The sequence below is a fragment of the Colletotrichum lupini genome, chromosome 9 (assembly GCF_023278565.1).
Source record: "Colletotrichum lupini chromosome 9, complete sequence".
Taxonomy (NCBI): Eukaryota; Fungi; Ascomycota; class Sordariomycetes; order Glomerellales; family Glomerellaceae; genus Colletotrichum; species Colletotrichum lupini.
In genome coordinates, this window is record NC_064682.1 from 1557539 (window position 1) to 1583215 (window position 25677).

The 25677-nt window shown below is 53.1% G+C and overlaps 11 protein-coding genes across 11 annotated transcripts; 4 read left to right on the forward strand and 7 right to left on the reverse strand.

Annotated features, from left to right (window-relative positions):
* Positions 1 to 487: 487 nt before the first annotated feature.
* CLUP02_16358 (uncharacterized protein) lies at positions 488 to 1946 on the reverse strand (the record flags this gene model as incomplete). The annotated part of the gene is made up of 3 exons (XM_049295280.1): positions 488 to 1015; positions 1072 to 1415; positions 1469 to 1946. 3 exons carry the CDS (start codon positions 1944 to 1946, stop codon positions 488 to 490), a joined length of 1350 nt encoding a protein of 449 aa, XP_049152427.1.
* A 215-nt stretch (positions 1947 to 2161) lies between these two features.
* CLUP02_16359 (uncharacterized protein) lies at positions 2162 to 2587 on the forward strand (the record flags this gene model as incomplete). Its single annotated transcript, XM_049295281.1, has 1 exon — positions 2162 to 2587. The coding sequence occupies one exon, from the start codon at positions 2162 to 2164 to the stop codon at positions 2585 to 2587; it is 426 nt and encodes a 141-aa protein (XP_049152428.1).
* Positions 2588 to 3046: 459 nt separating this feature from the next.
* CLUP02_16360 (VHS domain-containing protein) lies at positions 3047 to 4729 on the reverse strand (the record flags this gene model as incomplete). The annotated part of the gene is made up of 5 exons (XM_049295282.1): positions 3047 to 3327; positions 3383 to 3539; positions 3595 to 4065; positions 4112 to 4504; positions 4718 to 4729. 5 exons carry the CDS (start codon positions 4727 to 4729, stop codon positions 3047 to 3049), a joined length of 1314 nt encoding a protein of 437 aa, XP_049152429.1.
* A 1441-nt stretch (positions 4730 to 6170) lies between these two features.
* Positions 6171 to 6392, reverse strand: CLUP02_16361 (uncharacterized protein; the record flags this gene model as incomplete). The annotated part of the gene is made up of 1 exon (XM_049295283.1): positions 6171 to 6392. One exon carries the CDS (start codon positions 6390 to 6392, stop codon positions 6171 to 6173), a length of 222 nt encoding a protein of 73 aa, XP_049152430.1.
* A 1034-nt stretch (positions 6393 to 7426) lies between these two features.
* CLUP02_16362 (uncharacterized protein) lies at positions 7427 to 8845 on the reverse strand (the record flags this gene model as incomplete). The annotated part of the gene is made up of 4 exons (XM_049295284.1): positions 7427 to 7624; positions 7718 to 8017; positions 8096 to 8265; positions 8320 to 8845. 4 exons carry the CDS (start codon positions 8843 to 8845, stop codon positions 7427 to 7429), a joined length of 1194 nt encoding a protein of 397 aa, XP_049152431.1.
* Positions 8846 to 10243: 1398 nt separating this feature from the next.
* Positions 10244 to 11176, forward strand: CLUP02_16363 (uncharacterized protein; the record flags this gene model as incomplete). Its single annotated transcript, XM_049295285.1, has 4 exons — positions 10244 to 10348; positions 10412 to 10644; positions 10699 to 11042; positions 11121 to 11176. 4 exons carry the CDS (start codon positions 10244 to 10246, stop codon positions 11174 to 11176), a joined length of 738 nt encoding a protein of 245 aa, XP_049152432.1.
* Positions 11177 to 12969: 1793 nt separating this feature from the next.
* CLUP02_16364 (uncharacterized protein) lies at positions 12970 to 13494 on the forward strand (the record flags this gene model as incomplete). The annotated part of the gene is made up of 3 exons (XM_049295286.1): positions 12970 to 13087; positions 13193 to 13265; positions 13398 to 13494. The coding sequence occupies 3 exons, from the start codon at positions 12970 to 12972 to the stop codon at positions 13492 to 13494; spliced, it is 288 nt and encodes a 95-aa protein (XP_049152433.1).
* A 1057-nt stretch (positions 13495 to 14551) lies between these two features.
* CLUP02_16365 (uncharacterized protein) lies at positions 14552 to 14968 on the reverse strand (the record flags this gene model as incomplete). The annotated part of the gene is made up of 1 exon (XM_049295287.1): positions 14552 to 14968. The coding sequence occupies one exon, from the start codon at positions 14966 to 14968 to the stop codon at positions 14552 to 14554; it is 417 nt and encodes a 138-aa protein (XP_049152434.1).
* A 95-nt stretch (positions 14969 to 15063) lies between these two features.
* CLUP02_16366 (uncharacterized protein) lies at positions 15064 to 18301 on the reverse strand (the record flags this gene model as incomplete). The annotated part of the gene is made up of 5 exons (XM_049295288.1): positions 15064 to 15464; positions 15522 to 16468; positions 16523 to 17816; positions 17947 to 18065; positions 18177 to 18301. 5 exons carry the CDS (start codon positions 18299 to 18301, stop codon positions 15064 to 15066), a joined length of 2886 nt encoding a protein of 961 aa, XP_049152435.1.
* A 3051-nt stretch (positions 18302 to 21352) lies between these two features.
* CLUP02_16367 (uncharacterized protein) lies at positions 21353 to 22924 on the reverse strand (the record flags this gene model as incomplete). The annotated part of the gene is made up of 9 exons (XM_049295289.1): positions 21353 to 21413; positions 21474 to 21557; positions 21646 to 21719; positions 21778 to 21985; positions 22032 to 22222; positions 22334 to 22451; positions 22536 to 22556; positions 22638 to 22718; positions 22770 to 22924. 9 exons carry the CDS (start codon positions 22922 to 22924, stop codon positions 21353 to 21355), a joined length of 993 nt encoding a protein of 330 aa, XP_049152436.1.
* Positions 22925 to 22962: 38 nt separating this feature from the next.
* CLUP02_16368 (uncharacterized protein) lies at positions 22963 to 24131 on the forward strand (the record flags this gene model as incomplete). The annotated part of the gene is made up of 5 exons (XM_049295290.1): positions 22963 to 23021; positions 23104 to 23223; positions 23298 to 23590; positions 23650 to 23862; positions 23923 to 24131. 5 exons carry the CDS (start codon positions 22963 to 22965, stop codon positions 24129 to 24131), a joined length of 894 nt encoding a protein of 297 aa, XP_049152437.1.
* Positions 24132 to 25677: the final 1546 nt, after the last annotated feature.

Genomic DNA, 25677 nt, shown 5'->3' on the forward strand with positions numbered 1-25677 from the left:
GATTCGGTCGTAGGTAATAGATATTAGCACAAGTGACTTGCTTCTTTCAGGCCATATAGCCAAGGGAAGTTTCTCAATCTTCTCAAAGATAGAGCCGCAGGGATTGAACATCGCCTGCAGGGTTGCTCGGCATATCCTTTCTCTCTTCGAGGTAATCGACAGGGCTGAACTGAACTCGGACAAAGAACACTCGGTAGAAAGATTGGTTCCTTTCGTCTCCAGATGGAATGATCGACAGCAGACAAGGTCCAAATTACCTGAGATCAACCATCATCTGCAATCGGCCGTAGTACCCTAGACAAGCCAACTCGATGTCTTTCCAGGTACACGAGCATTCGTTCTAGGTTGACGCTTGAAGACTTGTCAATTTCGTTTCTCATACAACGACATCATGTGGGATTTTCAGAATATTCATCTCATCACCATATTGATCATTCAGATCCCAGTGACCTTGGCAGCCGCATCATCGAACTTCATAAACCACACCTCACAACCAAGTATAACACTCATCCGCAACAGGCACCTCAACACTGTAAAGCTCCTGCGACCACCACTGCGTCGCAAACCCAACAACGCTAAAAAAGAAATCACTCTTCACCGAAAGCCCCTCCTCACAACCCGTATTGTTCTGACCAACACTGATACCCGTCCCATTCACCCCCTGGCTCGCAGATAGCACAAAGTCATTCACCAGCTTAGAGCGCGACGTTACCCCCGAGCTGAGATCGATGGCGCCGCCGAGGATCTCAAACACGAGCTCGACGCCCAGGTCGACGTAGGGGTTCACGCCGACGGCGGCCTTTTCGGAAATGTTGGCGCGCGCGGTCCAGACGGGGTCCCAGCCCGTGGCGGAGGAGGATGCGGCGTCGACGAGGTCGAGATGGAGTTTCGCGTCGGGGAAGGAGATGCCTAGGTCCGTGGTGATGGATGCTTTGGCGTCGGCTTCGAGTTCGACGCCGATGGCGAAGCCGATTGCGGGGCCGAGTTTGATGATGCCGGGGATGTCGACGAAGTTCTGGGATTCGGATGTTAGTCGGTGTAATGCGGCAAGATTGAGAAGTGATCACTTACGTAGCCCAGGTCTTCGGGGTCGTAGGTAAAGTTACCAGAGTACGGTGCCTTGACGTCGACGGTGAGGCCGAGGACCGCGTCAAAGGTGGTGTCGATGTCGAGGGCGAGTTGCTCAACCTTGAGGGGGATGATGCTGTACTTGAGCGTGCCGGAGAAGGTCATGTTGGACGTCAGGGAGGCCTCGTCGGCGGTGACGGAGAGGTACGGGTCGTAGGTGAAGAGGTTCGTGTCGGCGGGGAGGGCGAGCGTGTTCGTGATGTGAACGCCGCCGTCGTCCCACTTGATGTCACGCTTGCTGGCGGGGTTCTGAACAGGGACGTTGGAGAAGGAAATCTCCGTAGATGCTGGTCAGGTGGTTAGCACATGTCTTTGTGTAAGGCGTGAGACAAAGACTTACTAGCCGTGTTGGCAACGTCGCTCTTGTGAGCGTTCGCAACAACCTGAAGAGTCTCGGCGTCCCAGGTAACGGTGTCAACCAAGAAGAAGCCGCGCTCGTTCTCGGCATCGCAGTTACCCAGGTGATTCGTGACCATGACAAAGTCGTCGAGCGCCTGCCACTGCTGAGACGTCTGCTCAAAGGCGGCCGTGGCGTTGAAGGTGACGGTGATGCTCGCGTCCTCAGCGCACTCGACGCTCGCAATGGCCGCGACCTCCTCGAGGACGACCGAGGGGTACTTCATGGCCAGGACGACGCTGACGAGGCTCACGTCGTCGGCGGCGCCGTAGTTGAGAGTGATGTCGTTGGACGGAACGAGGTTGGCCGGGTCCGTCTTGTTGCACTCGGGCCGCAGGACAGGGGTGAGCGTGGTGGTTGTGTTGGCGGCGGCGTGGGCGCCGGTGACCATGGCCACGGCCAAGGCGAGGAGGGCGAGCATCTTGGCGGACTTTCGGGGAGGGAATGAGTGAGTGACCTACGCTTGCTGGAGGCTGAAGAGACAAGATCATGGCATTGGAGGAGGAGAGCTCACTCATATAGATGTCTTAGACGGAGGATGTCTGACGGTCATTCTTGCTGCCCCCGGGTCGGCGATGGCGGGTTGAGCGTGCGGGATTAGAATCACTGCCAATATTCTCTCCGCCATCCTCGTAAATGACATGCAGGAACATCCCTCGCGAGTCGCGATGGCCTCACGGGAATTCTTCTTACAGGCCCCTCCCGAAAAGGGAACCTTCTCATCTTATTCCATGTCACATCTCACTTTCGATGCACCATCCGCACGCGTTACCATCGGGCCCTCCGCTCCACATGCCGTTGCGCGAGTCGCGGAAGACGTTACCAAAATGTAGCCCGAGCTTATCGATAATCGAAAGGGATTCAATAAATCCCACTGCGGTGCAACGTCGGGGCCCTGATTTTACGTCACATCGAACCGCGGGGTCACAACTTTGTTTTGCGTCTTATCCACGAGATGTAGTAGCAAGAGCTTCGGCCGAGCTTGTGAGAGGAAACCCGTGCCCCGCGAGAGAGGATCCCATTGGACATCGAAGAGAGCTCTACCGCGAGGGGGAGCTTTGACAGGATGCAAAAATTAAACACATGCCGCCGAGGGGATTGCGGGATCGTGGCATCTCCGGCGGGGGCACGTCGGGCGATAGCTCCCGGAATGGCGCTCGGCGGGGACGTTGGGGGCCCGGGCGCTGTTCCCAAAGGGGAGTTGAGGCCGAGTCGGTACCAACGGCGGGAAGTCGGTGACCGATTTCGGATGTTTGGAAAGGGGAACGTTATGTACTCTATAGTAGTGCGCATTATTAATAGCACCGAAATAGTAGATATGTATGCTCTTGAATCATTCATCAATGAAAATGCCTAAACGGGGCGCTTTGCTAGACGACTTGAGGTTTTCAACTTGCACCTGATGCAGTCTCTCGACCACTTATTCAATCCCTCATCATCACAGGATATCCTTGACTGAGAGGGGGAAAAGCACAAAGAAGATAGAAAAGTATGATGGGAAATAGTTATGACGGTTTGGTATCACCATCTCGGCTCTGCTCTTTCGGTCGCGGGCGTCTCCAGGGCGTTCTTGTCGGCAAAAGGGTCATCGTCGTCTTCCTCCTCCTCCGAGTCAGGCTCAACAACCTTCTGGACAGGAGGTCTCGGGGGCTTCGCCGGAGCCGGTGCGGGCGGGGAACGCCTCGCCATCGGGACCGGTCGGGGTGGAGCAGGCGGACGGGAGGACGGAGTGTTGCCGATGCTCAGACTAGAAACATCAGGGGGAGGCGGAGACATGGACTGCTTGGCCTTTTCTGTCACCACTGTAAATTTATTAGTAGAGCTCTTGAGAATTGATAGGAACACGTGGACGCTTACTTCGGTACATGTGAGCTTGCTCGGCAAGTTCATCGTCGGAGTCACTGTCGGCGTCGATCGAGCGGTCGAGCTGCTCAAACGTCATGAGCGCCGTGACAAGCTCGTCGTTGGCGCGAAGGAGACTGCCGAGCCACTCTTCGGATTCGATGTGGTGGATCTGTGGCAACTAGTCAGAGAAAAGAATCAGGCGGCGAGGCGCGAACGTGACTTACATAACGAAGGATCTTTCGTCTAAGCTGTTTGCAGCTTTCGAATTGCTGGACAGCTTGGGCGTTATCAGAGATCCGTTCCCTCTCACGGTTGATGCTCTGCAGGTGGTTGGTCAGGTTGGTTGTGGCGATGGAACTTTCAGCAATCGCGCTCTTCATTGCGTCCTTTTCCAGTTCCAGGTTGAAGGGTTTGCGCTTGCTCTTCTTGTCCTTGTCCTTCTTCTTCTTATCCTTTGACGACCCGAAGAAGGAGCCACCAGAATGGGAAGAGGATTTGGAGTGGCTAAAGGAGTTGGTGACATTGGATGTGTTGCCATAAGGCAGGTACGGCGTTTGCTGAGGTCTGGATGACTCGCCCGCACGGGTGGTGGGCGAAGGAGGCTTGTCCTCTTCCTCTTCCCCGAAAGGATTCTCAGTCTCCCGCACAGCTTTGGATCGCTCCTGAGTCACAGCAACCTTGCGCTTGGGTAGTTCCTAAAAGAAATTAGTTGGCATCGGCGAGTAAGAACGTCGGCCGTACCTGGTGCAGTTTCGCAATACGCTCCAAGCCTGGCGTGCTCTTGTACTGAGCCCAGCTGCGGAACAACTCGGTACACTTCTTTCTGACGTCGGGATCAGAGAGATCAGAGGTTCCGCAGACCCTCAGTCGTTCCAACAGGGGCTCGTCGGCGAAAGCTCGTTGGAAACGTGGGCCAGCGTTTTGGATCAAGCCGTCCAGGATGGTCAAAGCTCTGAGCTGGCGATGGACGTTGCCGTACTTGAGCTTCTTGCGAATGGCGCGGGCAGCCTCTACGGGGCCCGAAGCTTGCAGCTTGATGACTTCCACAAGGTCCGGGATGCCACTCATGTCATCTTCATCGTATGTCTCGGCGGTCAGCGTCTCAACGCTCACCGTAACGGCGGAATATGGTTTCTTCTGTCCTTGGTGTCAGTTCCTGTGTACTCTACAGGTGACATAGCTCTTTTGAGGCTACATGAAGCTTTCGGAGGGTGTTGAATAGGCATCATCACAAGACAACGTAGCTCTTGAGCATCCACTATGAATCCATCTAGCCTCACCGAAAGCCCCCGTGCGGCTGTAACCACCCGATTTTGCGGAGAGCTAGAGATGAGGGGGCGCGCGTACCTGAGAGAACATGATGCCCGGCGTAATGCAGTGAGGTATCTTGAGTTCAAAGGGCAGTAGTCCTTAAGCAAGCAAGGACTGGTATGTAGCTGTGGTGTTGCGGCTCAACCCAGGTGGCTAGCCGGAGGAGGGGTCGAGAGGTGAGGTCGCCGCTACTTAGCGGAGGAGTGTCCGCCTGAGGATATAAGGATGAGGGTGGCAGATGCGGGAGCCCGGAGCTAAGGTAGTTGGTCTTCGCTAGTGAGGCTGTTCAGATTGTCGAAAACGATGCAAATGATAGATATGTAGTCCGTCGTCAAGATCGGGCTCCGGGTCGGGCTCGGGATGGAATGTGCATGAAGTGAGTGAATGAGGGACGGACGAGGCAGTCTTGGTGGGGCAGGGAGGGCGCCCTCCAAGCTTAGCTCCGCGGGGTGTCTCCGGTACGTACTCTTCGGGTGCGCGTGAGCCTACCTTAGGTGGGCTGGGCCCCGCTGACGTAGTTTCACTCAAGAGCCCGTGGAACCGACCCTGAAAACTGGACTTGAACACAGGTATTATGCAGCATGCTGGTAAACAAAGGAGAAAAAACAAATTCACTCAAGCATTGAAGAGTTTTCACTCGGCTTCTCAAGTCTTTCCCATCAAAGTTTGGGTCTGGCAAGGCACATGGTTGGAGAAGATGACCCGAGTTCAAGGTACCTTGCCTAAGGTACTGCTGGCCGGACCTCTCTGAACAGTGAGCTTTGGGATGTCCCGTCAGCACATCTGACGAAACAAAGCTCGCACAAACGCTGGAAGCACGAACCACTTCTCCTGGGCCAACCAGCTTCAACCCTGTGGAGTCATCACTCCCCTGAGGACCACCGGCACTGCTCGGCGCCGTGATCCGGCTTGGCCAATCGTAGTGACTGGCCGAAACAACATGTCATGTGATCCTACATTCCCCATAGATGCTTTGAACCTCGTGGACGTCTAATGATTGGAAAGAAGAAATGCATTTCACGCGTTTTCCGTTCTTTTTGAGAGCTCTCAACTGTTCCTTCCGGCTTCTCAAAGCTGTTCTAGAACTTGATTGGGATTTTGGTCACTGTTCAATGGGTTGAAGCTCCGAGTCCAAGCATGGCACAAGTTACCAACAAGAACCTGGCTATGGCGGCCTGCGAATGCAGTCCAAAGGTATTGCTTCCCGGGTTGAACGGGATCAAGTCAGGCAGTATCCTATGATAATCAGTCTTGCGAGAAATGTTTAGGCACTAGTCTCGAAAGATGGGTCCGATTGTTCGTTCAGGCTCACTTAGCTCACGGCGTACCTCAACTTAGCTATGAAGTAATGACATCTTTGTTCGTTTATCTAGGACATTTTCAATCGCAGACTTTTTGGTGAAACTCCATGCCAATGCAAAACTGATAGTCAAGTAAAGAAACACAAATTCTTGATTCGGCAGTACCTGTTGTCTTCCAAACTTACTGTCTACTTCTCTGCATCCTCACCAGCATCCTCCTCAGCGATATCCTTCGGGACCTCCTCAACAGGGTCGAAGCAGTGGCACTTATCCTTGCTGTAGTCCATGGACCAATGGCATCTTGTGTTGTGGCAATCTCCATACTTGTACTGACGGTTGGAGCCGTCTGGCCGCTTGGCAGTAGCCCACTTGCAAAAGTCGACCAAAGCGTTGACAGCACCCATAGTCATGATGATGAAAAGTTTGAGGAAAGTTGGTAGCTGGAGTCGAAATGAAACACCAGAGTGGCGGGTCAGAAAATGGCTCGGTGAGTTTAACAATGTGCGAATGAAATCATTTGATGTTGTTGATGAGGATAAGTAGATTCTGTCTGGTGGCTTCGATCCCTCTGGTTAAGTAGCCTCGGCCGAGGACCCTCTGAAGCCATATATTCAGGGACCAGAAGCTTGGCCAAGTCTTTACGACTCTCTAGATCTAAGCCGATGGCTTATTGTCTCCCCACATGGCGTGAAAGACTCAATGCATACTCAGAGATGCTGTTAGATTGAAACGTTGAAGACTTGAAACCTCGAAAGCTGTGTGTCAAACAATCATTAGCCGTTCCCCGACGCCTGCCAGCAACAGATTCCGAGGATATATCCTTTCATCAGGTTTTCTGATGGATGGTTGTACTTCAGGTAACAAAGGGATACCGTCCTCCTTTGTTGGCATAGGATGAACGGATCTTCCAAGTCGGGCTGAGCACTTGAGTAGACTTCACGATCAAAGGTTATAGAAACTATAGAATGAACAAGGGAGTGTTACAATCAGTGCAATCCTTTTTGTGGTAGTCGACGCCAGCAAAGACTGCACAGGAGTGTCCTGCGCCTGTTCCATATCCTACAAGCACTTACGCTCGTGCTAAACTATCAACACGAAATGCCATCATCGCTCATCATCCAGCTAGAACTCGTTCCCACCGGCCTGTCTTTGCTTCCAATCAATGGCTTCGCGCCAGCTTGAACAATAGCAATATCCTTCGAGTAGGTGTGGTGTGCCAGAAGGAAGAGAGGGTGTTCTATCCTAACCAAGTATCAGAACTTGTGCGTGCTCCAGTCCTTACCTCCTTCCTCATCTTCATCCCCTGTCTCCTCTGCATCGCCGTTTTCTTGAGCATCGTTATTCGCGTCGTCATTCTCGTCCTCTTCATCTTCGTCGCTATCATCATCGTCGTCGTCTGCATTAAAGTCCGGCATGACAATGCTGTTCAAGAAGGTGATCTACATCATGTGTCAGCACATCCATCATCCAAACGACAATCAGTCGGCAAAGGGTTAATTACGAATGGGTGCATCGCGGCAATGATCTCACAAATCTGCTCTTGGGCATCGTCCTCGGTAAATACCTTGTCATCAACCTTCTTGCTAATCGTGAAGTTGCGCAACTTCAATAGCTCGATGTCGCGGTGATCGACCAAGTAGCCCTACGGAAGCGTGATTAGTAACGATCCACAATGACCGTGGTCTTCTCTTCGCCCTTGTTAGATTGCAGGACGAAAAATCCGACATAGGCATACCTTGGGCTTAGTCTTTAGCGCATTCCCCTTATTCGTCTCAGCAAATCCCTTCAACGCCGCTTCCTCGCCCCCCTTTTGCAACGATTTGGGCAAAAAAGTTCTCTTGAACCTCTCATCATTCAAGACCCTACGCCACCGACGCGGCCGCTCATCAATACTCTCCCTCAACTTCTGCAAGTGCGACGCCTCAGGACACCATAAGCCCCCGCCCACAAAGCAAGAGCCTGGCTGAAGATGGATGTAATAACAGGCGTAAGGTCCCTTCTTACCCGTTCTAGACCATGCCGCAGAGAAGTGAGCCTGTGAGTTATTGACGATTAGTGTCATTCTCCCACGGGGTTTCAAGCAACCTGATGGCAATAGGGAATGTCAAAGTACCTTGTAAGGAGTCGGGTCCTTGCTGAAGCGAATATCGCGGTGGATGCGAAAGACGAGGTCCTTGGCCGGTAATTCTGGGATGGTGAAATCCACTTCGGTGATCTTTGGTGTGATAGTCTCGACAAAGGTGTTCCAGTCTTTTAGGGAGCGTCTATACTCGCCGTCGTGGCCTGGACTAAATCAGTATTCGTAGAATACCAAGAGTATTTCCTTGTGGGGCCTACTCTTGAGCCAAGATCTCTGGTTGTGAGCTTTGAGGTCCTTCAAGAACGACAAAGTATTCTTGTGAACGGTTTCGTCGGAGTAGTCCTGTCCATCGAGCCCTCGAAGCTTCTCATGCGGAATGATAGTGACCCTACTCTCGTAATCTTCCTCATCATCTTCCTCTTCGTCCTCATCTTCCTCAGGTTGGTCATCCTGATACTCATCCTCAACCTTCTCAATCTTCTGCCTCTTCACTGCTTTTGATTTGCTGGGCGCGGGCTGTGGCTTAGCTTTAGGTTTAGCGACTGAACCCTTTGGCCGTCCACGTCCACGCTTCTTGGGTTGCTCCTCCTCCTCTTCTTCATCATCACCTTCGCTCTGCACCTCATCACTGTCAACCTCGACCTTCGCATCTCCATCAAAGTCATCATCATCGTCGTCACTCTCGAAATACATGCTCTTCTTGGGAGTGCTTGAGACGCGCCGAGACCGCCGCCGGGGCTCATCCTCAGCAGCCGGCGACGCAGCACGCTTACGGGCTGGCATGATTTTAGAATACTTCTCCTCAATTGTATCCCAATAAGTCGATGGATAACTTTTGAGGTCGGATCGCTCTGCAGCTAGCCGTGGTGTGCATGCGAAATGATTGGGTCTCAAAACCAGGAATTCAGTATCAAAAGCCAGAAAGGTGTCGTGCGTCATCGAGTGGGCGACCGCGGGGGGCACGGCGACGGACGCGCCGGGATCCAGACGCAGGCTGAACGCGCCATCACATGACCTTACACGTGGGCTTATCGTCTATCAGCGCCGCGCGCATTCCGCGGAGGCGGGACCGGACCTCGAACGTCTGCCGTCCAGATAGAATCAAACGGCCGACTGGCTTCCTGTTCTTCGAATGGCCCGGTAGCGCCCACACCAGATTTCATTGTCCGCTACTACCTCTACCCACTGAGAGTACTCTTCTTGACTGTGAAATCTTTCGCTGACTCACTAAACGGAGTTTAAGCGTGAACTCCAACCATCACAACAACGAAACCACGGCACTTTCAGGCTTGTTCCGCACCGGGCGTGCATGAAGTTCGCATGACTAAAGCATATCTCAATCTCATTCTCAAACCTTACGAGTGAGTTGCCGTGAATGTCGGAATGAAATGCCACCCCCATGAGGAGGGATTGGCTCATCACCCTTGCATACCCTGATTGATAATCTGCTGGTATATCGAACTTGTCGTGAGAATGCCTTGAGACCGCCATCATCTACGCAGTCGTCTGTTTCCTCCAAGGGAATGATGTTATGTGATTCTAGTCATCCGAGCGAAGTAGAATGATGCTACGCGACTCGTACAACGAGATCCAGCAGGAGATGTTGATGACACTGTGCAGAGGATGTTGTTCAAACAAGGCTTGGCAGCACAAGATACAAGACCATTGCAATTCGTTGAAAGACAGCCATTCTATCGTCGAGGGGGCCGCAGGGCCCGAATTCCGACAACTTTAAATACCAAGATCACACACACGAGTCACCCTCGCGGCAAAAATCCGCCAGCTGAACATGTCATTGCGCCTGAAGTCCGCAACATGGAAGTCTGCCGCGATGTTGGAAATGGCACTCTCTGCACCACACGACGGCTTCTTCCGGAGCTCCCTCTTTCGATAGAGACAGACATCTTTAACCCGCCGAGTACTTGCCACGTGTGTCTTGACTTGAGATCCGCTACCCCTAAACCTGAAGTCAATGCATTCTCGAAAAATCCGCACAGGGGCGGGTTTCTGCGAAGGCCTCCGAGACTCCAAGATTGCTTTATGTTTTCATGGTCGACTATAAGTACAACCGTGTTGGATCTGGTCTTGTGCTGAAGGATCCAGCTGTTATCCATGGTACTTGACAACTTCAGTAACACACAACCCAATTCCTACAACTCTGAAACCACCATCACATCCATCATGGTAGTGGTCGCAGTCGCCGGAGGCACGGGCGGTGTCGGTAAGACCATCGTTGAACAATTACAGCTCAGCAAGAAGCACGAGGTGATCCTGCTTAGTCGAAAGGTGAATGCTCTAGCCGCAGCCACATGCGAACACGCTTGAACCCCTTCCGACCAGGCCCTCTAGGCTCCTACCACACTCGCCTCAGGTGGCGCAAAGATTGTGCTTGCTGACTACGGCAACATCGAGGCGCTGTCTCTGCTGCTCAATGAGCACAATGTCGAGACAGTCATCTCCACGATTGGGATCGTGGGCCCGGAGGCCGCTCAGTCACAGCTCAACCTCATCGCCGCGGCCGACAAGGCCAAGCCGACCCATCGACTCGTACCCAGCGAGTTCTCAGTTTGGGTCTCTCCAGAGTAGGCAGATTCCTTCCTGTCTTAGTTGCCGTGGAGTCACTGACACCTAACCAGCGATACGAACGCAGCGGTGTTCGGTGCCTGGCTGGACGCAATCGCCGCCCTCAAAAAGACTGGCCTCACGTACACCCGCGTCATCAACGGGTGGTTCATGGACTATTTCGGCATGCCGCACACCCCAAGCAACCTCGCCCCTCACACCTGGGGCGTCGACATCGCGAACCGCCGCGCCGCGATCCCCGGAACAGGCAACGAGCCCATGACCCTGACCTACTCGGTGGACGTGGCCCGCTTCGTCGTTCGCATGCTCGACGAAATCGACTGGCCCGAACTTAGCATCATCAGCGGCTCAGACACAACGTTCAACGAGATTCTGGGAATCGCGGAGAAACTCACGGGTACGTACGGTCTTGGATCTTCGAAGCAAAGTGCTACAAGGGTCACGTAGCACTAACATGGTCTATTTTCTTGCCCAGATATCCGCCCCATAGGCATTGAAGAGCTTCTTACCAAGGCCTGGGCTGGGGAATAGGATTCGTTCTGTCTCAGGACCAGTGCTTAGGTTGAAGTACTTTGTCTCTCATCGTCCGTAGATTTTTCGTCTCTGCCGTCCAATCCCCCTACCACAATGTCGCCTCCTTGTTCAGCGTAGTCTCTCTAAGATGAAGACGTATCTCTTGAGCTCAGTTCTCGCACACACAACTCGAGGCAATAGTAAGATGAGACAAGTAAGCCGACTAGTCTAGACCGGCATAGGGCCCGGGCCGCCCGGCTGCAGGCTGAAGTAGAGTTAAATGTCGATCCGAATCCAAAGTCCCAAAAACCACGAAATATAGTCCGACTGCCCCGCCATATGCGGTTCTGTGGACATAGCAGAGATCGACCGCCAGCCACACCCGCACGTTCACGCCGTTTAAATATCCTAGCCTCACAATCATCCAAGCCGCTCAACGTCGCTGGAAAGTCTCCGCCCGGTAATAGAAAGCGAAGGATTCTAACCGTGGTAGAGCTTAATCTTGAAGAGTATAGAGAAGTAAAGGAGCCGCAGTACTCTGCTGACGGAAATCTCACACCGCCCCATGAAGGAGCAGCCGAGTTCCGTGCTCCCAGCCTTCCTAATGGTTTGAACCGGCATGGTTTATAGAGTTGTTCACCTGAAAGAGTATCAATCTCAATGGTGCCGACACGTCCAGCAAAATGAAGTAAGTGTATTAATGGATACTTCAACCAAAGTCCCGTACATCTCACGAAGATATCTCGTGTATCGAGACAGTGCCATTTGCCTACTCAGAATGCAGTCGACGCACCCATGCTGACTTCTAGCTCGGGGCTGTGTACCAGGTCTCACGATAGTCTCTCCCAAGTTGGCTAGAGAATCGTCGAAGAGGCGAGACTTGAGATCTCTGGGCCTCCTCATTGGTGGTATAGGAGTGTCCCCGCTAAGGCTTCCCTAAGTTCCTTTTCATGTTGCAAGAGGATGATCTCTATACCCACGGCTCTAGGTGCCATCATCAATGCTCTAGGCGTGTTCCAGCCGCGGCTCCCTCGAGTCCCTTCCGACGTTGCAATATGATCATCCGGAGAGTGGTATCCAAGACCTTTCTGATGTAAGAGAATCATCCCAATATCCTAGCCTCTAGGCATCATATTTGGCGGTATGGGACCGCTCTAGCCGTGGCTCCCTAAGTCTCTTCCGATGTTGCAATAGGATCGCCCGGATGGCAACATCCAAGGATTTCGTATCGTGATTGGCAGTATAGAAGTTACCGAGTCAAGGCTACCATGAGCCCTATCTAACGATCCTCAATCCCCCGGCAAGAGGGTATCGAAAAAGACCTTCGATGTTCAGATTCACGAGATGGGCTGTCAAGCTACCTCAAAGAACAATCAAGGTGGCGAGCCAAGGTAGGACATTGCTGGTAGGCAGAGACGCGAACTTGGATACTTTGGTCCAAGATTCTAGTCTCACAATGTATTCCCGTCTTGACTTTAGGAGGGGAGGAGTCGAAGGATGACACAGAGACAACGAAAGCGGGCACTTTTGGTTTGAGGTCCTAGTCCCGCGAAGTATTCACCTACGGCTTGACATCTAGAGGCAGCAAAGTCGGGTGCTTTGGTCGAAATCCCAGTCCTACAATAACATCACAGTCTAGAAATTATGAGAAGAATGACGATACAGATTCAACTATAAATCCCTCCACCCATCCCAACTCCCCTCCCATCAGCATCAGCCTCTCACCTCATCACAACACTCTACACTACAAACCATCTTCACAATCTTCCCAATCTACTCGAAGTACCAGTCCCCCCCCCCCAATCCTCAAAATGAAGTCCTCCACCGTCACGGCCATCGCCCTCCTCGGCCTCACCAACGCCGCCACCATCCGCATCTGCAAGGACCAGACCCTCGGCAACTGCGTCACCACGGACGTCGGCGGCTGCAGTACGTTCCTCCCACCCTCGGATTCACCCCTCAGACCTCTCCAGCCTTCGGGCTTCATTCCTCTCCGCCCTCAAAAACGCGAAGCTGACAAAATGTCATTCCAAGCCAACGTCCCCGGAACCATGAACGACGTCGTCAGCTCCGTCGACACCGGCAGCGCCACCTGCACCTTCTTCACGTGAGTTGCTACCGTCTACTTTATTCCCTTCCTTCCAAGAACGGAGAAGATGAAACATTCGTTTGCTCTCCTATACGTCAAGCGACGGTCGTCAAGAATATCTTTCTGAACACAATTTCTCCAATCGACTAGCGACGGCAGCTGCGGCGGCGCCTCCTGGACCACCAGAGGTCTCCGGAACACCGTCCCCTCCAACTTCAACGACAACCTCAGTTCCGTCCGCTGCTAGAGGGAATCCCCCCCCTCCATGTTTTGGAAAGTTGGGGGGGGCCGTTTCCGACGGAGAGACACTCCGCGAGACATGATGGTGACGTGGTGTTTTCTTTCAGTACGCTCTTGTTATGGCCCACAGCAACGTGAGGAAATAAAGGGGGCTCTCGAGAGTGATCTCGACTCGAGGATTTTGGTGCTTTCTTGGCTTCCGGAAAAGAAGCAAGCTAAACTCGATATCGAACCAGTTTAAGTTTACTACCTTGGTACTTATTCCTCCTCCTTATAGAAAATAGACTCTTTGAGTCCCCCGTGTCCCCTCGCTTGCTTTACAGTCAATCCGTCTCTTGTTGTTTACGCCCGTCCTTGGTAAACTTCTAACTAACTTCTGACACAAATTCGAATTCGTTTGTAAACTATTCGCATTGATATTATTCCTCGTTGACAAATCAATAATCAGAGAGGTTTTACTATAGTTCAACAAACAAACCAATCTTCCACTACGAGGAGGGAAAAAACAAGGCAGATGCGGAGTAGTCCATTATTTGTTATTTCAATCCTAACTGTAGTCTTACAGCCTTGAAGTGTTCGTACACTCGAGGCCACTCCGCTTCCTCAATCACATTACTCGTGTTCTCGCCGAAAACATACTCTCGGCTTAATAACTGCAAATCGAACTTAAGCTCTTTAGGATCTCAAATGCATTTAGTAACTTTCGAAGAACGGGAAAGGCAACCCGGCTTATACGGTAGTAAGCCAAGTAGGACCATCACAAATGATCAAGCACCAAACGCAACGTCAGACATGAACATTTCATTATTCATCTAGCGACCTATCAGCGCCACACAATCCCGACAGGAACCACATCTCTCATCCGTACTTCATAACCCCTCAAAGATCAAGCCAGACTAAGGTGAACATACGACGAGACAACATGGAAATAGCTAGATCAAACCGGCCGAGCCGCGCCACCCATCCGACGAGCCGATGAGCCCACCAAACAATGTACACGCGAAGAATAAAAAAGAAAAAGGTGAAAAATAAAACGCAGTGCAACTGTTTCTCCGACACCTTCCTTACTGCGTCAAGGCACGTAACATTAGAACGCCAAGCCAAAAGTTCTTTTCCCTCCCATCCCCCGCCCTCTCTATCTCCTGCGTAGTCTGGCTGGTCCCTGTCTGTCGGTACTCCGCCGCCGGTTCGACGCCCCGAAATCCCGACCAGGGGTCGCGCACGCTCTCCCCCTCTCCAACATCTGAGGGCAGACCAATGACACGCTGCCATTGCTCGATTCGTCCACTTCTGCATTCCGATTCAACGCATTTGGCCGTTGAGAGCTTCTTTCCATCCCAAAACGACCTGGACCAGCGACTACGCCGCCTTGTTGCGGTCTTCGAACGCGGAGAAACACGCATGCGACAGGGAAACTCCATGTCCTGCAAACAACCGCATCGGGAGAAATCATGTCTTGGCGCTGAGAGGTCGACCGACATCAAGCCTCAATGATGCCGCTACTCCGTCGAAAACCGTACAAGCCATGCAGTGCAACAGCCTCAACCAAATACTTTGCCATCTGGGGTCCGACCACTTATCCAAGATTTGGGTCATGGGCAATGCGTCCCAGGGGTGTTCTGTCGCGGGGCTTCTCGACCAAATCAGCATACCCATCCAGGCTTGATCCCATTACTCTGACCATGTCGAAAATGTGCGAGCCCTTGAATGTCTCTGCCCAGAGCCTGATGACCGCTGCAGCTAGCTGTCTCAACCTTGTGCTGTCGTTCGCAGAAACCTCGTTGTTGGTAGGTTGGCCGGTGGTAGGCCCACCCAGGGATGGATCGATGGGCACAGCAAATTCCGTCTCGTCCAGCATTCTCCTGACCGATTGTAGGAGATTCTTTTCTTCGGGGGTCGCAGGGGGGTCATTCGGTCCGATCGATGCGAGAGTAAGGAGCCATTTAGATAAGAGAATGGCGCATTCGAAGTTGCACACTACAAAGAAACGGGGTTAGCTAGAACAAGCGATGTTTGAGAAGAACAGGTACTTACAGGAATGTTGAATGCTCCATTCCAGGCTCTTGGTCCTCGCAACATAGTTGACACCGGCCTTGACCAACATGGACAAAGCATGAATGGCCTGGAACACGGCTCTATGCAATCTCAACGTACGGACAAGGAGGGGCATATTGCTCAACGACGAAGCAACTAGCATGTGATCCCTGGTCTCGAGGGATCGGTTGGGCGGGATCTCGGTGTATAGACGGATATATGCCAAGCGCAGGAGTGCGGTAGAGTTGAACGCTACCGGACCACCCGGGAACGAGTCGCTGTTGCCCACATGCCCCGCGTCGGCCGCCCTCAATTGGTGTCGGTGTTCGAAGCTCACCTGCCATATCCTCAGTGCAGCAGTGACCTCTTCCACATCCTCCGGCTTCAATCCCCTCTGTGGCCCAAACGGCGAGCTGAGTGCGAATGAAGTTTGTTTCAGCAGGTAAATGTGCTGAAGCAATGCGTGGATAAGGACATAGTTTCCGAGGGATGACATGTGCGGAGGCAAGCCCTGGGGCGAAGTCGTCAGGACTCTGGAGAAGGCGTCGTGGACGGTGATTTCGACAGAAGGATAGTTTTGTCTGTCTTCCTGCCACTGCCATGCCGATTCAGCCCTCCACAGCCTGGACGGGTAGGGCAAGAATAGGCCAAGCTCCGAAGTAAGGATAAGAGGCGGCATGTTGTACGCGATACTGCACAGGTTGAAGAAGCAATAAGCTATGAGCTTGGTGCGCGTAGCTCCCTCAAGTCGAATCCAAGTCTCCCAATCCGGTGCAACGGCCGGGCTGGACTCGGCTATCAGACCCTCTTCGCGAACGAGCATAGCAAGGTGGCTCTGAAGAGATAGAGCCTCATGCAAGATTGCTTTCGCTCCCCAAAGCCCGACTGCGAAGAGCAGCAAGACAGCCTGTGTGGTCTCAAGACGAGCTTGCGGGGTGTTTGGCGAGCTGCGGGAAAAACGTTAGAGCTGAAAACCAGAGCAAGATGGGAAATACACTTACAACGGCTCGCGATGAGTGTCCTGTGTCATCGGGCGATCCTGCTGTGCCGAGGCAAAGGTATGCCTAAAGCCAGAGCTGGGAGAAGGTCGGGTCGAGTGTGGGCTGTACGCAGCGGGGGTCGGTAAAAGAGCATGTACCTCATGACTATGTCTCCTTCGAATCTGCTCGAGCGCAACAGCCTTTGCAGCATACCACAGCGCATGACCCCGGTGGCTCTCGAATCGGTACTGTGCACCAACAGCCAAGATGGCCAATAGAAGCTCCGGTGCCATCTCGGCGGGCGTCAAGGTGGGTATATGCAGGAACGGAAGATACTCGTGGAAACCGCTGATGTATCCCTCAAGGAAACGAGTGAGTGTATGTCTAGACGGAAAGACAAAGTCGTTTGGAATGACGGATGAGAACTCCTCCAGTCGGTTCTTGATGACCGTGTGGTCGACGGCAGAGATACGAAGGGGTGCTCTCATTGACTCTTCGTGGCTCCTTGGACCACCTTCCATACCCTCCCGACCATCCGGCTGAACCGAAGGGAACCGTGACGGAAACTGCGATGATGGCTTGGACGGGCCACGGTGATGCATATCGCCACGGGGCCACAGTCCCCCCATCTGCTGATCAGACTCGAACGGAGGTGGCAAGTAGTGCGAAGAGGGCGCAAAGTCGTCGAGGAAAATGTGATAGTCGTCGTAAGGTGCTGCTTGGGGCTGAGGAACATATCCCGGTGCCAGCATGTTCTGATCCTCCCGTGGCCGTTCGGGATACCCCATCGACTCATCATAGGACTTGATCCTCGTATGATCGGAAGGCGGACGTCCCATCTCAGCCATCATGGGTTGCTGCATGGGGTTCACTTCGCTGGCCAGAGCCGCATCAGAAAGTAGATCGAGGTTGCAAGCAGCGGCACGGGCCGGGCCTGGCATGCGAGGATCTGGGGCCATGGTGGATGCCACGGCCGTTATTGACTCCTGGTGATACTGGGGCTGAGGTGGGCGCTGAACGCCCAGCATTTCGTGTTCGACATGGCTGTCGGAGGAAGATGGCGGATTGTGCGTGCTGGATGAAGTCTTTCTTGGCCGATTATTCTCCTTGCTGCCCTCGTTGAGGTGAACGAGCTTCTCATGGCGGACAAGGAGGTCACTGATGTCCATATAAGCATATTCCTTCGTCAGAGTTGGGAGGGGGAGTCGGCCGTGTTGGAGTTGAGCATCAAGAACAGGGAAGAGGTGGAGTCGAAAGTCGGGGTCTTGGGACGGGGGAACGTCTTGGGGATAAATCAAATCAAAGCAAAGTAAAGCTGGGTGGTGGTGTGGTGTGTGTGGAAGGTGACAGCATATGGTGTCGATGTGGTGAGGTAAAGTGTACTCAGGCAGGCCGCAGGACGGGTGAAATGACGAATGGCCAGGGGCAAGGTTGATAGAACTCACCGTCGTCCGAACGTTTTCCCACAGCGAGCCCAGCCGCAGGCAAAGGGCTTCTCTTTGGTGTGTGTCCTTTCGTGTCTTTGGACATGCTCCACACGCCTATAATGCAAAAGCAATGTAAGCTAGCCGAAGGTACAGCCAGAAAGCCAAAGCCAAGGCAAGGTAAGGCAATCAATCATCGAGAGAGGAGAGTCGGGGGGCCTTGCAACAAGGAGGAGGGGAAGCCGACTTACCTGAAGCGCTTGCTGCAATACTTGCACGGCAACGTCTTGGGTTTTTGCTGCCGGGCCTCACCATTTTCCCCAGCTATGCCAGAGCCTCCATGAGGCTGCCCCTCTATGGATTGGAGTGGCATCATTTTGTGCAAACGCTACCCAAAGGAGCGACAGGTAAAGGGGGAAAAGAAGGGTACCGTGTGCTCGGCTAGGTAATAGGATAGCTCAAGGACCACCGAGGTCACACAGCACGAGAAAGTGGGGGAAATGGAGGAGGTAAGGTAGGCGGAGCAAGCAGAGTTGGGCTTGAAAGGGATACTTTGCGGGGTGCGGTGTGTGTATCGATATGAAGATGATTGTTGTAGAGACAGCTTTCAGGGTCTCGCGAAGAGCAGCAACAGAGAATTGTTTTGACAACGGTCCTCTGCTAGCCCCCCGTTTTCGTCTCTTTCCATGCAAGCCTGGCGTGAGCGAGTCTCAGATGCCTCTTGGTAGGCGTAAGCGTCCACGGGCGGTGGCGGCCGGCGTTTGCAACTCGAATCAACCGGTACCGCAAAGCATGCGGGAGACGCGCGAGGGAAGTGAGGAGTTGGGATTCGGAGTGGGATGTCCCGGCTGTAGTGGTGATAGGTAGGGTGGGCAAGTTGCGAGGAAGATTGGGCGCGAGGAGGAGAAGATTTGGGGAAGAAGGGAAGTACTGGTGTCACGGCACCACGAGTGACACAACGGATACAGGCAGAGCGAGGTCGAGTATGAAGGAGATGTGTGTGCGGTGGGATGTTGCGGCAATGTGTATGGATGTTTGTGCGTTGGGCTGAGGACACAAACAAGCATGCATGCGAAGATGGAGCGTGAACAACCAAGGCGTAGTTACTCGGCTCAAACAATAACAACCTTGGATAAAATGGCAGCGAGGTCGAAGTGAATTGGCAGGGAGGGGGTGGGAGAGCAAAAGGCGGGGAATTGATGGATGAGGAGACTCTCGGGAGGGGAGAGCAGCAGTGAGAGAAAGAGGAGAAAGATGAGGAGAGACGCGACTAGGTCGTAGGGCGAACCAAAGTCGTAGCGAAGCCCGGCAGAAGTTGAAGAGGCAGAGCGCAGGGCAGCAGCAGCGAAAGAAAGGGAAACGCTGAGCCGCGGCGTACCTTTCTCAGTAGCCGATGAGAAAGAGAGGCGCCGACGTCGACGTTAACGTGTGCAGAGACAGAAGCGCGGAAAAGAGAGGCTGGAGCTGTCTCGGTAAGCTAAGGCAGGTAGCTTGGAAGCTGAGAAACTTAAGCTTGGGATGCAGCGGAAGAGGGGAAACACGGAGATGCCGGCTGTCTGCGGCGCGCGTGCGACAAGGAGATAATGCTGAATGTTTGGATAGGTAAGAGGATATGATCGGCGCTACTACAAAGCTTTGTGGTACCGGTACTCGAGGCGGCGAGTCTGATGTATAGATGGAGATACTACGTGTATCGGGAGGGGAAATTTTGGAGGTCGAAAGATGTCGCGTGAGAGGCGGTGGGTAGAAGAGCTGGCTGGTGTGCCGGCTGTTCAAAGTTGAGGTGGCGGTAGCGACAATGGAAGGTCTGATCTAACGGAGTGCCGCGGAAGATTAATGGAGGAGGGATGCTTTCGCATGCAACATTAATGCTTGATACGTCGTGTGTACAGGACCGGCGCGTGTGCCAATGGGGGGACGATTTGGAGATGGAGCTGGTAACGTAGTTTGATGATGGCGGCCCTTTGCGTGAGGAGGAGGCGGGTAAGGTAGGTGAGGTGGTAGGTGTGAAGAAAGCGGAGGCGGAGGAGGAGGAATTGAGAAACGTGAAGCGATGAGGAGGCAGAGAGCCGCGGTGGTAATGCGTTAGGTAGGTAGAAGCAGGGAGGGAGTGTAGTGCGCCCGCGTGTCCAAAGTGTGAGTCTGAGTCTGAGAGTGTGCGCGCGTGTGTCGGTATGCGTATGCGTGTGCGTGTGCGAGTGTGAGTGAGGTGCCTGGCGAGTGATGGAAGTGAAGTGTATTTTGTGAGAGGTGTGATGTGAGGTTGCCCGTGAGTGAGGTTAGGTGAGGTGAGGTGAGGTGGTGGTGAGGTGGTGGCCGGGTGGTGGTAATGGGTGGGAAAAGGTGGAGAGAGTGATGAGGAGAGAAAGAATTGGCTTCCGTTGAATGGGGGAAATCCAGGCAAGAATCTGGGGTCTGGGGTTGTCTCCTCTCTCTCCGCATTGGAGAAGCACCAAGGTGCCCTGCTCCTGCTTCGTGCTGCTACTGCCGCTGCCACTGCCGCACTCGTAGCGTCTGTCACTGGTCGCTCTTTCCCGGTGCTCCTTCACCTTACACAGTACCTACCTTACCTGACCTAGGTACCTACCTAAGGTAGATAGCTTATTACGTACCCAAGTATCTACGTACCTACGACCATAGGTCCATCCCACCATCCCCGACCAATGACAAGGTAGCTTACCTCAGCCAAACCCCGCTGTCCTTCCCAATCTCTCCAATCTCCAAAGGTACCTTGCTTGTCTTGCCTCCCATACCTCCGTTCGGATATCCCTAGGTTTCGATCCCGGAGCCGGCAAAGAGACCATGCATCAGTAGCAAGTAGATGGGAAAAGGTCAGAAGAAGAGGGCAAAGGGTGACAACCCTACATCGAGAATCGAAAGGAGTCGAAGGATTCTTGGGCGAGCGAGATGATTTGGAGCAGCAGCATTGAGACTCTGAGACTCACCTCACTCTGGGTGGCCTTGGGCATCCGTAGTCAGGTGTCCGTAGACTCAATTGTTAAAACAAAGGGACTTTGAGGTTGACATGTGTGAAGTATCTTTTTGCGTTTTGTCACACCAACAAGAGACCTTCCTCGGATGACCTAGTCAAGTAGCGGCTGGGCCAAGCTTCAACCAAGGACTGCCCTGTTCAACCACCCTAAAAGATGGTTGCATGTGGTGGGGGAAGCAGGGCGGGGAGCTTCACAGCCAGTGCCAATGGGAGCTCAGCCATGAAATCATCCCTCGTCGGCAAGGGCTATTGGAGGCCGATGATCCAGTCAAGCAATCCAGTCAAGCAGATACCTACGGATAACTCCAAGGCACTTCCGTCATCTGCTGTCGAGTGGGCTATATCTGCATCTGCACCGTGGATCCATTGGTGAGAGGGCGAGATCCCAAGACGCAAACTATAGCAAAAAAACAAATGTCGGAATCTCGTCTCATCTCAACAAGCTTCTACTCCAATCTGCTTGTTGTCGTTGCGGCTTGCTGTTGGGCTACCACGGCTGTTTCTCTTCATTCCAGACCATCACCAACTGATTGGCTCTTGTCTTCTTTGCACTCACACGTCGGTGTTCCTCTGCCTCTTCTGCATCTGAGTACCTAGCCAGGCTAATTGGCACACAAGCAAGCCATGCTTTTCCTGGACTCTGCGTCAACGTGTCCGTGCAAGCTGCCTTGTGCTGCACTGACGCCGGGAGGGGATCATGGGTGCTTCTCCATTAGGCGTCTGAATACACACCGGGGACACTGCTGGTCTCAAGACGCGCCAATGGCAGCTTCGCAATAGCGGCCAATCGTGACAGGGAGCCCTAGATGAGACGGCCACATCGCCAACGGACCACTCATTCGTCCTCTTTTTGGAGAAACCACACGACGCCGTCTGTCCAAGGCCAAGTAGTCCGTAGTGTATTTGAACGTGCAGAAGTCAGGCGTGCGGCGTGCCAGGGTAGTGAGAAGAGATGATCGATCTTGTCCATTTCGAAACCCCCCCGCGCTCTCGGCCCTGATCAGCTTCACCTTCCCGCTGTTGTAGAATCGGGCGAGGCGAGACGAGGCAAAGCTCGGTTTGCTGCTTCTGGGCCGGTGCGTTCCTGTGTGGCCTAGCTCAACCCAACCCCCACCCCCGGTTGCTGTGTGTCATGAGCTTCAAAGGAATCTGAATCTGAAGCTGGGACTCCAGAGCGACGGCCACCATCCCTGCACGATGGACATTGGGGTTTGGGCAGCTACATACCCTCACCTCCCAGCAAAAGCTACCCAGCTCCATATCTCCAAATGCGGAGTCCGAGACGCGCACTGGAAAGGACGGGAGCTTGCCGGAGGGAAGAGGGGATTAGTAAAACGTAAACCTCCCGAACAAGCTCCAAAAGCTGTAGAGGCAAAATAAGTTCATAAAATAACAAATCAGCCACAGGACTGTTACATGGCGTGCGACTTGGTGGTCTAACACCGTACCACGTAGGCTCATCTGCCCGTCGAGACTAGGTAGCGAGCGACGAGAGGAGCGGGCACAAGAGTCGCAGTCGGGTGTCTCGGTGCAACTGCAACGCAAGAGCATCAAAGGTTAGAAAGGGGAGACAAGAACAGAACAGGGAAAAGATACATTGCCTCTAATGATTGATTACCCCAAGAACGACAAGCCATACCTGTGGCATGCATGTCTGGCTATGCTTCCGTCCATTATTAGTGTGTGCTCAGTCGATCCATCATGCTGAACCCTGTCAGACCATTCTGTGCCCTTGGGCCGCGGAAGGGTATATCCGTCAGTTTCCTCGTGCTTCTTGTCGTTCTCGTGAAATATTGTTACTCTTTTCTGAGGCACGCCCGGCAAGCATCCGGCCGATACTCCGCTGGCTCACTTGACCAGGCTCGGGCCCCCCTCTTTCGTTGTTTTTTTTCCTTCGTCCAGGTCTCTCTTTCTCTCGATTTCGAAAGGGGCCTTCTGGCTGGCGGGAAATTGCGACGAATTTTCGGGGACCCATTCGTATTGGAGACCCTTCCATGAACGTGACATCCCATCTCCAAGCTACCTTGCAGTTGAGAAATTTCCCGATGGCTGCAGCTTGCAGTAGCCAGAGGGAGGTCGGTGGATTGTTCCAGTTTTGTTGTGCGTGAGGTGTGGTGAAATGGCGGGAAAGGGAAAGGGTGGGTGTGGGAGGTGGGAATGGGCGAGTTCTGAGGATGGGAACCAAGCTCCAATGCCAATTGGGAGGGCATCCACCTCAATGCGGAGGAGAGGCAGGCACGACAGGTACCTAGGCAGGAAGGAGTACAGAGTACACAGGAGTCACCTCAGGCAGCTTGCACTTCAAAGTCTCTTAACTTTCTTGCCTCAGTAATCCCAATTCATGGCAATTCATGTAAGAATTTGCAGCGGGCAAGTGCAGCGGACGCACCTGCGCTGAGTCTGAGGTGCCTGCCTTCCCCGTTCAACCTGGCCTGGAAGGTGCAAAGTGTGGGGTAAGCGCTGGTGACAAGGTCTGTGCTCTTTACTGCGTAAGGTATGCCCCATGCTCCTGCCTCCGTGCTCTCGACGACCGCCCCACAGTCGCCGGATTGTCCTTCCCCATTTTAATGTTTCCCATCGCTCCTCCGTTTTGCACAACAGCAGCTTCGACTAGAGCCATCTCATCGCCCTCTATCTTCACATCGGTGGACAAAGACTTTGTCTCCAACCTTTGTGCTTCATGCTAATACCTACTACATCTATAGGCTATCTGTACAGAGTATAATGCATAGTAACCCCGTATCCGTATGTACTCGAAACTCTCCTCCTCGACATCCCCTGCCTTGCTTCTCCTCGTCCACCCCACGTCGCTGTGCAATCCCCCGGCATTTACGACCCCCAACCAAAGGTTCCTCAACGTCCAGCGGGGGAGGAGAACCTCGGCGCCAATGTGTCAAAACCAGCTAAGCTCCATCTTCCTCTCGCGTCCCCTCCATTCCGAATTCGTGTCCACTCCGGCCGGGAGCTCCCCCTTTGACCTCCTTGGGACTCTATCGCGCCTGAAGCTGCTATCCAACTTGCCGGTGGATCAAGGTTTTCCAACCAGAACTCTGCTAGAGTCTTGCATAAGCATTACCCTGTCACCTACAGCCTATCTCAAGCTCTTCCCGTTCTGATCCGGGAAGCTACATGGCTAGCCAAATCGATATTGAGATTCGAAGCGCAGGACAGCGGACCACAAACTCGCGGACGCGGAATAAAAGCCGACGTCTGAACAGGATCGCTCGAAAAAAGCTTAGGGCGGGCAAAACTCCAGAAGTCCCATCATCCATCTCTCGCAACGATTACGGATATAAACATCAAGCTGTCCAAATGGCAGAGCGCAGTGATCAAAGGTTCAAGCACGGGGCTGCCTGAGACCGTGGTTCGTCTTGGCTGACCCGTCCGCTTGGACTCCCGAAATGTTTAAACACACCCGACCTGCCCGCAAGTGCCGGGAGAAGCAACCCTTACAATCAGTCCCATCACCGAAGCTTTGCGCGCTGGATGGTCCCCTCCATCATGACTATCGAGATCCCGATAATCGGCGGGCGTTCCGTCGTAACATGGCTTTCTCCAACGCCAAGGCTAGAGCTTAGATTACTCTGCAGTGATGCTTCCTCGATGTGTGGCACCTTATCAATGCTCATGGCATAGCCTAAATTTGTGCTTGTTCCGTGGAGATATATTTGCGGCGACGGATGTAGTAGTGATGTCGGGTTCCAAGCATAGGTTCTGCAGTCTTCATAATTCATGCGATCTTGCTATTTGGTTGGAGCAATAGGAAGATTAACTTGAATCCTGTCACTCTTGGTCGACATATTGGTGCCGTAGTGACCTTTCGACCCTATGATCTTACCCCGTAAATATGAACTGCGAGAGATTATCAGGCGCCATTCACTTAGTCTGACAGCGGATATAAAACTAACAGGCCTATAGGCCTCTCTCGGAATAGATTTCAAGCCCAGACCGTCACCGTATGCCGAGGCCCAAGGGCCTGTCGTTGGTATATTTCGCAGATGCCCGTGAAAAGAAGGTCAGAGGCAACCGAGATCATTCCTCCTGCGCGATGCCATAAAATCATCAGGATCGTCTCCCATATTGAAAACAAAGGCCATGGGTGTTCCCCCTCAGCCTCATTAACATGTTCGGAGCTGATGCGTCCAGGTTTGGAAGGGTAAACACAGGACTAGTGGCCCTGTCCCTCTTGAATCCTCCCAAAAGGCCTGACCGCTGACTTCAACTGAAAAAGAACACTCGGCTATGCTTCGCCTCAAGGAGGACCATTCTGAACGCTGGCATTAAGTTCGAAGCTCATATGAGAAACAACTTCACGGTTTTGTTGGGCAGGCGCTCGGTAGTAATACTCTGTGGCGATAGAATGTAAAAGAATCATAACTTAGGTGAGTACAAACGCGGAGCGCCGGGGGGGGGGGGGGGGGGGGTCGACAGAGTGTAGATTTGTCCATCAAGTGTTCGCAATGACGAATCAAACTCGGAGAACAGTATCCGCAATTCGAACGAAAGCTTGGCCGTCGTCTTCTGAGCACATGCCAGTGTACGTTTCTGGTTCTGGATCGTCAAGTAGTCTTTCGTAGCCTCTTCATAACCTGCTGGCAGTTTGAGTCCTCAGGCTCGCTACTAGCACCTTATTTGCCAGTAACAAAGGGGCCGGAGGTCTAGAATGACTGGAACTTATCGGTAGAGGGTGGCCTGACGGTGTCTGTCTGATTTGAGCGGCCAACTCGTTCAAATCCTGGCGCTGATATAAGACTAGATGT